The sequence below is a fragment of the Seriola dumerili genome, unplaced genomic scaffold, assembly GCF_002260705.1.
Source record: "Seriola dumerili isolate Sdu_G_001 unplaced genomic scaffold, Sdu_1.0 BDQW01000312.1, whole genome shotgun sequence".
In the NCBI taxonomy this organism is placed as follows: Eukaryota; Metazoa; Chordata; class Actinopteri; order Carangiformes; family Carangidae; genus Seriola; species Seriola dumerili.
In genome coordinates, this window is record NW_019174567.1 from 1,412,380 (window position 1) to 1,423,643 (window position 11,264).

Sequence of the window (11,264 nt, forward strand, 5' to 3'; positions counted from 1 at the left end):
GCACACACACACACACACACACACACACATACCACACACACACACACACACAATTAGAGAAACACTCAATTTCAAACACTTTGACAGAGGCTGGTCTGAATGAACTGAACCCCCCCGCCCCCTCTCCATGTGTTTGTTAAATGTCTCTCACCCAGCCGGACTCGGACTCCACCAAACACTCAACCCCCTCGAACAGCTCAACCCCAGACCCCCCCAGCCCCAAGCTCCCCCACACGCAGCCAGCTCACCCTGGACGGCCTGGACTCTGAGCCCTGAGGCCCGCCCCCTTGAGCACCTGAGGGGCTGAATGAGCTCAATCAGGCTGCAGGACTGAGGAGTTTAGTTTTACTTTTTGATGATTTTATTGTGGCGGACTGAGCTCTGGCTGCTTTTATGTTGTTGGATTTTACTTGTCTGGGAAGCCCCGCCCCCTGGTTTTAACCCTGCTGATGGCTGGCTGTGTGTTTGACTTTGACCTTTATTCTGATTGGCTCTCTGGGAACAATCACCTGCTCTTCTTCTTCTTACATTAAGAACTTCGCTGTTTGAGCTTTTAGTGGGTTGTTAGCGCTGAGATAACGTGGCTAATGGCCTGTCAACGGGAGGTCTCACTCTGATGGAAAAACACTGTATGAATTAATTTTTGAAGTTTTGTGTGAAGAGTTGCACATGGCATCTTCATTGTTGTTGTTGTAGAGAAAAATAATCTTTGATTTTGTGTCAGTGATGATCTTTTCCTGTTGCACCCCGCCCCGCCGACCCCGCCCTCTGACATCAGAGCTCAGGAAGGGTCAGGTGAGGGGGACACACCTGAACCACTACTGCTCTGTTTCTTCCAGAATCACCAGTTTAAAGAACTTTGTAAACTAAAACCTGTTAGCAGCCAAACAAAAATAAAAGAAATCTGAATCTCTGTGTGTGTGTGTGTGTGAGTGTGTGTGTGTGTGTATAGTGGTGTGTGTTTTGTGAGTCGAATTGTGAGTGTGTGAGCGAGTGAGTGAGTGAGTGAGTGAGTGAAGTGAGTGAAGTGGAGTGAGTGAGTGAGTACGTTACAACGTATAGGTGAATACCGACTGTGTTTATATTATCACCAACCTTCAATTGTTTTTATTTCTTTATCTACATTTTCCAGTTTTTAGCACAGCATGAGTAGATCAGTTTCCCTCCATTCAACCAATCAAGTTACAGAATAAGCAATGCTACACAGTCGTCTCCATTCCTGTGAAAGTACTTTCTGCCAAATATTATGAATGGGAAGGTTATGACTGTTCCCACCATCATATAACCTAAATATGCCAAGAAATGGCATTGTTATTTAACACAAACTCCACTTGTGCTTTTTACTTAGAGAGGGACTTGCTGAATATATTTTGAGCAAGTAGCTTGCACGCTTAAGTGCAATTCACTTACAAGTGTAAAAAGTCGCTGTGCACAGCTTTCGGTGGTGTCTCTAACAAATAAAAAGCTAGCATCAATTATACCATCTTCACAGTACAATAACTCTCTCTGGAAATCTCAATGTTGTTCAATTCACAGAGGATTACTCTCCGACACTGAAACAGTCTCTCACTTATTGAGGCAGACCATCATAGCTAGCCATAATCAACAAAAGATGTGTATGCAGATAGAAATTAATTACTCCCAATATATCCTACATTCATGCACTGATTTCATATGTTATATTATTTTTTAATTATAATGACAGAGTAATAATATCCTCAGTGGATTGTAGGTCATTCAATTTGTAAAATCAGCGTTCGGTGTGGTCACCACTCAGTACACACAGGCTCTCCCATCATCATGGTTTGGATGATGGAAGGTCTCGAAGCTTGAACAACTGACACTGACCGTTTCAGCAAACATCAGTGTGACATCAGCCTTCATGGGCTGCCGTGGACGCTTTCCATCCAGTGGAGCATCAAACAGCTAGAGACTGTGTCAAAAACTGATTTCTATACGCCGGCAGAGCCTGATCTGATAGCATTTGTCATTTCTATTTGTTGAACAAGGGGTCCAACGTATTGTTCCCATTGCAACAGTCCAAGCCGCCGAGAGAGCGAGAACGGCTAAAGGAAATGGACATAATCCCCTTGAAGAGAATTAAAGCCAAGTCAAACACACCATTTCCAAGTCTTTATGTTTTCACAGCCTTGAAGATGACCTTTTGACCTCACTTAACATATAGATTTTATCTTTAGAGTTTGTGTCATAATTATGATGATTGTTTATTCTGAGTGATATGTGTCAAAGAGCCCTGTGACACTTTGACCTTTGGACCACCAATTTCTGATTTCAATTCATGCCTGCGAGTCAAGAGTGAATTGTGAAAATTCCTCAAGCTGTGACAATCACTGTGACTCAATGGACGGGCGACGCCAAACTTCATATTTAATTCAGCTTCTATACGACTGTCAAATGCTCCTTGATATTGATGATTATACTCCTAAATTAGTGTCTGGAGGGGCGGAACGCCCAGTGGCCCAAATGAACATATTTACATTGAGAGAGGCGGTGCGCTCTCTTTGCTTGGTTTTACACACCGCGGACTTCCAGCCAAATCAAGTAGTGTCGGATGAGAGCAGGGGGAGTATCAAGCAGAACACATGTAAACGACGGGGCAGGACCCAGGTCGCAATTCTCAGGTCGAGAGTACTGTTTGTTCACTCCTACATGCCGTGTGTTCCTGAACGTTCAACACCCTGCATACTGGTCTTCCTCTCATACATAAGGACTGTATTTGTCAGACTGATCAGGGAGTGGATGATCATAGTGAGTGATGTAAAAGAAAGAGGACGAGGACATGTAAGGTCCACAGTCCTTGCTAGGGATCTGTTAGCGTTGTGATGTGGATTCTGGCAGGCAGCTCCTCCAAAATCCTGGATTCGTGAAATCCAGAAAAATCATAAAGTTTTCCTACCACTAAATCCAGCCACGCCCTTTCCTTATCACAACTGATAAAGAACCAGAAAGACACAAACACTCACCGTGTTATCCCGGACCGCCATCAGGAAGAACTTCCTGTGATTCTGGTTTATCTCAACCTGATTCATCTGCTCTGTGAAGCTGTTCTCACCTGAAGTGTTACCTGTCCTAGAAAACACTCTGTGATACCTGCAGTGAACTCAGGGTTACAGTTTGGATTGTCAAAAATCAGTGGTACAAATTGTACCCAAAAACACAACGTACGAAAATTGAGAAGTCAGTGTAATAATTCAACTTGATGAAAGATAAAAAGGAAAAAAATTATGAAAGACCCCCCCCCCCCCTCTCCATGTGTTGTTAATGTCTCTCACCCAGCCGGACTCGGACTCCACCAAACACTCAACCCCCTCCAACAGCTCCAACCCCAGCAGCCCCCCCAGCCCCAACTCCCCCCACCGCAGCCAGCTCACCCTGGACGGCCTGGACTCTGAGCCCTGAGGCCCCGCCCCCTGAGCACCTGAGGGGCTGAATGAGCCAATCAGGCTGCGGACTGAGAGTTTAGATTTTACTTTGATGATTTTATTGTGGCGGACTGAGCTTCCTGCTGCTTTTATGTTGTTGGATTTTACTTGCTGGGAAGCCCCGCCCCCTGGTTTTAACCCTGCTGATGGCTGCTGTGTGTTTGACCTTTGACCTTTATTCTGATTGGCTCTCTGGGACCAATCACCTGCTCTTCTTCTTCTTCATTAAAGAACTTCCTGTTGAGCTTTAGTGGGCTGTTAGCCGCTGAGATAACTGGCTAACTTCCTGTCAGACGGGAGGTCTCACTCTGATGGAAAAACACTGTATGAATTAATTTTGAAGTTTTGTTAAAGTTGCACATCATCTTCATTGTTGTTGTTGTAGAGAAAAATAATCTTTGATTTTGTGTCAGTGATGATCTTTCCTGTTGCAACCCCCCGCCCCCCCGACCCCGCCCTCTGACATCAGAGCTCAGGTAGGGTCAGGTGAGGGGGACACACCTGAACACTACTGCTCTGTTTCTTCCAGAATCACCAGTTAAAGAATCTTTGTAACTAAAACCTGTTAGCAGCCAAACAAACAATAAAAGAATCTGAATCTCTGTGTGTGTGTGTGTGAGTGTGTGAGTGTGTGAGTGAGTGAGTGAGTGAGTGAGTGAGGGAGTGAGTGAGTGAGTGAGTGAGTGAGTGAGGGAGTGAGTGAGTGAGTGAGTGAGTGAGTGAGGGAGTGAGTGAGTGAGTGAGTGAGTGAGTGAGTACGTACACCTGGACAGGTGAACCGACAGCTGATGTTTATATTTACACCACCTTCATTGTTTTTATCTTTATCTACAGTTTCAGTTTTACACCAAATGAGAGACTCGTTCCCTCCATCAACCAATCAAGTTACAGGAAACATGCTCACAGTCTCTCCTTCCTGAAGTGTTTCTGCAAAACATGATGATGTCACAGTGAAGATGACCTTTGACCTCACTTCATTATTTTATCTTGAGTTGTGTCATAATTAGATGAGTTATTGAGTTATGGTCAAAACCCTGTGACCTTTGACCTTTGACCACCAATTTCTGATCAATTCATCCTGGAGTCAAAGTGAATGTGAAGAAGTTCCCTCAAGCTGTGACATCACTGTGAGGTCAGAGGACGGGCGCCGCCAGACTTCATATTTAATTCAGCTCATAGACTGCAGGCTCCTTGTTAATGATTGATTAATCCCTAAATTGTGTCTGACAGGCCAATGAATATTTAATGAGAAGGCGTGGCTCTCTGCTTGTTTACACACCGGGATCCAGCCAATCAGAGTGTCCGGATGAGAGCAGGGAGACAGCAGAACCAGTAAGAGGGCAGGACAGGAATCAGGTCAGAGACTGTTGTTCACTTACATGTTGTTTCTGAAGCTTTCAACCACCTGCTCTGGTCTTCCTCTCAGATAAACTGTTGTTCAGACTGAGTGAGGATGATGAGTGATGAAGAGGGACTGACGTGTAGGTCTCACAGTCCTGCTGAGGATCTGCTGTGATGTGGATTCTGGCGGCAGCTCCTCCAGAACCTGGATCGGGTCCAGAGAATCTGTTTCCACCACAAACCACCAGCTTTTACACAAACTGAAGAACCAGCACAAACACTCCCGTATCCCGGACCGCCATCAGAAGAACTTCCTGTGATCTGGTTTATCTCAACCTGATCATCTGCTCTGTGAAGCTGGTTCTCACCTGGTTTACCTGTCCAGAAACACTGATACCTGCAGGTGAACTCAGGTACAGTGATGTCATCAGGTCAAATGTAAACAAAGTAGAAAAAGTAGTAATAATTCAAATGAAGATAAAAAGAAAATAAATTTCTACTTTTGTCTGAAACTGAATGTGATGAAAACAGGAGAGAAAGAAAAGAGAAGTGGTTGATTTCTGATGAGTCAAATATTCATTTGTAATCATAAGTATTGATCAGTTTAGTTATTGATCAGTGTAGAATAGTGTGTGGATCATTATTTCTCATGTTATCCTGAGCTAAGTGATGAAGAAGAGCAGAAGCTTCATCACTGTCAGGATCCATTAAAGAATCAAATAAAGCTACAATAGTTATTATGAGTTATATAGTTTTATAGTTATTATGGACTTATTTTCCCTCACCACGGGATTCATGATGTTTAAATTTATGTTTGTTGTTCTTCCAGGAAGCGTGGTTCACTTCCTGTTAACAGACACAATGTGACAGTGTTAAAACCACACACTTGCACACACTCACACACGTGTTTCCTGATGCACAAGTTCAACTTCCTGTTGAGTTCACTTCTTCTTTCTCTAAATCAGAACAAAATTACCTGCAGCAGAAATGATCAGCTGACGACTTCAATCATCATGTTAACGAGCCGTTTCATTTTGCAGCAGCTCAGGTTCTGAAACGTCTCCTTTACATCAGAGTCTCGACACGTCTGAGCCCACTGACAGAGAACACACAGGTCAAACATGTTCAGATGTTTCACGTGTTAAACGTATTGTAACGTGAACCAGCAGCACGACTCTCATGTTGTTGAACTCAGAAACTGAATCCAGACCAGATCACGTTTGTTCATTCATCAGTTTAACTGTTCATCCGGAACGTCTCAGAACCACCTACACCTGCACCTCACATTTAACCTGAACCTCCATCTTTACTGACCTGGAACCTGCACTACGAAGCAAGTTCAACATACCCAGGATAACCTTTATTTATCTGGCTTGACTGAACCTAACACTGACCGTCCTGATCACCTGTACCACAAAGCAGGTTATCACCTGGCTCAGTTAACCCTGGGTTTACCTGTCCAGGTACAAGCGCCTTCATGTGAAAGAGGCAGAGTTGTTAATTATAAGCAACATGGTCTGAACCATGAAGGAAGTTCTTAATAATATGAGAAGAAATGTTGATACTTGCCGATAAGATCGGTAAAAGCAGCGTCCTAAAGTGACATTAAACAAGGAGAAATGTAACAATATGATCACATGACTGGAATAAAAAATATTATTTCAAGGTCAAATATAATTTCTGTTAAAGTCAGACTAAAGATATATTGTAATAAGTGAATTAATTATCTTCATGTATAATTTTCACTCTTCAGTCTGATGATGAACAAACTGTTCTGAACATGTGATGCAGAGAAAACAGTTAAAGTTCATGTCAGACTGTTTCTGCTGCAGAGGAGAGGAAGAGGAGAGGAGAGGAAAGGAGAGGAAGAGGAGAGGAGAGAAAGAGGAGAGGAAGAGGAGAGGAAGAGGAGAGGAGAGGAAGAGGAGAGGAAGAGGAGAGGAGAGAAAGGAGAGAAAGAGGAGAGGAAGAGGAGGAGAGTAGTTGAAATGTTCATTCTAATGATGAAATAATTAACAGTGTGTTGCTAATTGTTCTAATCAAAGACATCAGAGGTTCAGGTTTCTCTCCAGTCGTGTCACAGAGTCTCCTCATGTTGTTCTGAGCTCAATGATGAAGAGGAGAGTAAAAGCTTCATCACTGGCAGGAATCCTCCATTAAAGAATCTGTGTTCAGGTCAAATGAAGATCTGACAGTGATTAGATTTTATTTAGTGATAAACTGTGAATTCTGCAGAAGCTTTGGTTTAAAACCAGAGAGACACATGGAAAGACTCAAACAGGAAAACGATTCCACTGATCTATATGTTATATCTACTGATCGTTATTATTGATCACTTTATTGTGAACTCTTTTGTCCCTGTCAGGATCCTGTAGGAATGATGACTCAGTTTTTCCAGTGATCTGATTGGTCAGTAGTTCAGCATAAGTTACCATGGTGATTTATCCCGGTAACAAGTGAACCACCGTCATAGGACTGAAAACCCAGAGTTTAACCTGAAGTGACCTGATGACCTCAGATCCTGCTTCGTAGTGCAGGCCTCTGGTCTCTGGATGTGAACCTGGTCATGTGACCTCCGACCCAGTCACCATGTCAGTGAGAACCAGTTAATGAGCTTAAAGGTGTGACCCGTCACAATTTCTTCACTTCATCACTGCTGATTAAAGCACCCGAGGTTACCATGGAAACCTGATTAATATTACTGATAGAGACAGACAGGTGAGACTGACTCTTGTCTGACTCCCTGTTGTCATGGTAACATTTGCCAGGACGAGAGCGAGGCGTTGATGTGACAAACAGGAAATGACTCAGCAGCATCTCAGACTTTATTCAAACCTTTATTGACACAAATCAGTGCAGACAGGAAGTCCCTGCTGTCAGCTGGAAAACTCATATCTCCAACACATCAGGACTCTGGAGGAGCTGGTTCAGGTTTCACTGAAGACATGTGGACAGTCTTTAGATCCAGTGTGTCCACATGTTGGACCAAAGGAGGAGCGTCTCCCTCCCTCTGTCTCTGACATTGAGACATATACTAACATCTACTGTCCCCATCAGGATCCTGTAGGATTCATCACTCAGCCTTTCCAGTGATCTGATTGGTCAGTACTTGGGCTGTCAACCATCAGCATCGGTTGCCATGGTGATCTACCGTGGCAGGATGTGACCCTGATGAGCTGCCAATGGTGAGAAACGAGTTTCAGACACGTGGTGATCTAATGAATTCTAATAAGAAGTGGAATCATTGATTCTTGTGTTCACAGAAACGACGACGACAAAACGACAGTGAGTCCAGTTCCTCAAAGTCCCTGGTCCTGGACTCCGGAGGATGAGTGACACCATGATTTTTCCTCTAGCGCCACCTTCAGGCAAAGTGTATATGTTTTAGGCCCACAACTGCTGAGACTGTAAGAACAGAGCACAGTCCACTACAGGCCATGAAAGGCCCAGAGAGTCCAGCAACATCCAGCAGAGAGTGTTTAACTCTTGCAGAGATCAGCAGGGACCAGCGAAGCCATGTGGACTCGAGTAGGGACCTCTAGGTCGGTCCGTCAGGTACCTGGTGGTGTTCCTCCTTGTTGCCTCTCGGTTGCTTCGTTCAACTCTGAGGAGTTCTTGATGGGCTGGATCTTGTTCTGGCTGCTGTCGGATCGCGGTCTCAGGTGTGCTCGGTCGCAGACCTGGGCGAGGCCTCGGCTAAGCTCTTTGCGGATGTTGTCGCTGGACAGGACGTAGAGGATGGGGTTGATGGCACTGTTGACGGTAGACAGGCCGAGGGAGATGGTGTAGGGCGTGTACATGAGCTTCTCGATCTGACAGGCGCCATCCTCCGGCGAGTAGAAGTGGAACATGATGGCCCGGGCCAGTAGGATCAGGTGGTACGGGGCAAAGCAGACGAGGAACAGGGCCACCACTGCCGCCGCCAGCCAGCAGACACGTTCCTTCTGCTCCCGCCGCAGCCCCGTGCTGCGCTGCACGTTGACCATGATGCCGTGATTCGTCACCACCAGCAGCAGCAGCGGGATCAGGAAGCCGACCATGAAGCGACCATAGTTGAAGCCCGTGACCACTCTGCTCTGAATTGGCTCGAAGCAGCGCCGGTTGCCCTCACCGGCGTCGCCCTCTCTCATAGTGAAGACGGGGACGTGACCGACGGCGACCACCAGGACGATGACAAGGGCGATGAGGCCGGCGATGCGCTGGCGCCGCAGACCACGGGCCTCCACGCTGTAGACCACGGCCAAGTAGCGGTCGCAGGAGATGCAGCAGAGCAGGAAGATGCTGATGTACATGTTGTTGAAGAAGATGTAACCCGTCAGCTTACAGGCGGCTGAACTCCACGGCCACAGGTGACCTCGGCTCACGTAGTCCGCCCACAGGGGCAGCGTCAACAAGTAGGTGAGGTCACACAGAGACAGGCTCCACAGGTAAACGCCCAGCACGTTCTTCCTGCGTACCTGCAGCCAGGTGAGATAGACCGTCAGCAGGTTTGCAGGAAGTCCAACAAACAACACGACACTGTACAGCAGCACCAGCGGCAGACGGCCGTCATCGTACGGATGCTCGCACGCCACCACACTCTCATTGTTCATCGGAGAAGCTGTCCCGGTCACCAGCTCATGCATGATGATGATGATGATGATGATGATGATGATGTCTGCAGGGACACAGAACAACAGCAACAATAAAGAACTGACATCACAAGTTCTATTGTCTGTCAGTGTCTCTAATATCTACATTGTCGTTTCTTATTTATTTTCTTTTTTAGAAGCAATAATGAAGTTTTAATATTATTGTCGTGTGGCCTGAAAACCTCTGATGAAGATCATGAGATATGATATATGAAAGCTCCAGAACAGCTACTAAATGGACCATGAGGTGAGTTTGAAATAATAAATATGAAAATATGTGATGAAGTTTTTATGACTCATCGGCCTTTCATATGATCAGTATTGATTATCAGAAGTTGGATCAATACATGTGGTTGTGAAACCTGAGCTGACTTTTCTCTCACAGCCGGGAAAATAAAAGAGCATCGTGATGTGAATCACCTGCAGCCGTGACGAGTTTGTTGGTGGTTGATCATGATCAGAGACAAACTGATCACGTCCACAGAATCACAGTCAAGCCTCTGTTTCCTGTATGACAGGTGACAGGAAAACCCCGCCACAATAACGGCTTTTTTAGGTTCTCACAGTGAAACAGTTTGCCGCATGAAAAACTCAGCATGGCCCCAAACCGTTCACTGGAAACCTCGCATCTCCAGGTTTAGTCATCCTGATATTCGCAGGGAAGATTTTCTGTCTTCTGTGGTTTGAGGGAATTCTCACAGATTCACAAACAAACAGTTCACCCCCCCCCCCGATTTCAGTCTCAGTGGTTGTATTTCCTTTCAGTGATGAAGATGAAGAGAAGTGTGTGTGTGTGTGTGTGTGTGTGAGACCTGTTCTCATGTTTTCTGTTTCGTGATTTTTCAGAGTCAAAGATAATTTTCCACTTCTACACATGATGTCATCAGGTGAGTTTACAGACGCCCACTCTTTACCGCACTTAGACATGGTTTAAGGCACTTGTACTTTACTGCTCAGTTATTATAATATAGTTTAGTAGAGTATTTGTACTCTGATGTTAGTGAAACATCTACATTTCAGTTGGTTTTCAAAATAAAAGTAGCCTTTTCAGACGAACTCCCATGATGCTCTCTGGTTTTCTGAGCCTCACACATGAATGTTTCATCATGAACACTAAACTGTTTCTACTGGAAATAAAAGCTCCAGTAGAATCACAGCAGCTGTGCTCTGATTGGCTGATTGCCACTGTGACCTCATTCAGTTTCCCTTCTGATCAATAAGTTAATAACAACTCATTTATAGCAAATCAATCATCAGTTTACCTGTCAATCAAACTAAGACTGTCAGCAGCGTCCAATCACATGCTCTGGATTCCGGAGGTGGGTGGGGCAGAGCTTTAATTATTGATTACTGACCTTGTTAGCTGTAACATTAATTATGATAATGATATATGGCTTTCAAGGGTTAATTGAAAAACAAAGATTTAATTGATCACTGATCAGTTCACACATAAAGCCAATTCATCAATGAATATAATAATATAATAACAGTCATCAGACTCAGAAACAGAAACATTATGGTTTTACTACATGTGTAGTAGTAGTCTGACACAGTAGTAGTACAGAGTACTGTGTGGTAACAGTAACAGTACTACTGTGAGAATAACATGAATTTCTGTTCTATGACAAAACTGATATTTCATATTATAAATGACACGTGAACTGTTGATGATCAGTAACACAACCATAATAATAATAATAACAATAATAATTATTATTATTATCACTTTTTTATTATTATAATTATCACTGTTATTGTTGTTGTTGTTGTTGTCAGGTCCAATCAGTTAAAAAGGGAAACATTGTTGTTATATCTGATCTCTGTTAATGAATGAATGCAGTCTGTTACA

At 44.3% G+C, this 11,264-nt stretch overlaps 2 protein-coding genes and 1 long non-coding RNA gene across 3 annotated transcripts in view; 2 read left to right on the top strand and 1 right to left on the bottom strand.

Annotated features, from left to right (window-relative positions):
* The window catches only part of LOC111231728, an 831-nt gene extending 642 nt beyond the window's left edge, over nucleotides 1-189 (top strand). Inside the window, exon 3 of the long non-coding RNA XR_002665510.1 lies at nucleotides 156-189. This is a non-coding gene — a long non-coding RNA (uncharacterized LOC111231728). The remainder of the gene's footprint in view (nucleotides 1-155) is intronic.
* cdc42bpb (CDC42 binding protein kinase beta) overlaps nucleotides 1-4,045 on the top strand; it is a 36,453-nt gene extending 32,408 nt beyond the window's left edge. The window contains exon 39 of the mRNA XM_022758945.1: nucleotides 3,298-4,045. Coding sequence (XP_022614666.1) covers nucleotides 3,298-3,420 — 123 coding nt within the window. The 3' untranslated portion in view covers nucleotides 3,421-4,045. The remainder of the gene's footprint in view (nucleotides 1-3,297) is intronic.
* Nucleotides 4,046-7,646: 3,601 nt separating this feature from the next.
* LOC111231732 (probable G-protein coupled receptor 132) lies at nucleotides 7,647-9,433 on the bottom strand. Its single transcript, XM_022758951.1, has one exon. The coding sequence runs from the start codon at nucleotides 9,407-9,409 to the stop codon at nucleotides 8,336-8,338; it is 1,074 nt and encodes a 357-aa protein (XP_022614672.1). The 5' UTR covers nucleotides 9,410-9,433; the 3' UTR covers nucleotides 7,647-8,335.
* Between the last annotated feature and the right edge of the window lie 1,831 nt (nucleotides 9,434-11,264).

Excerpts from the sequence above, each read along its gene's own strand:
- LOC111231732 (XM_022758951.1), bottom strand. The coding sequence starts at position 9,409 with ATGCATGAGCTGGTGACCGGGACAGCTTCTCCGATGAACAATGAGAGT.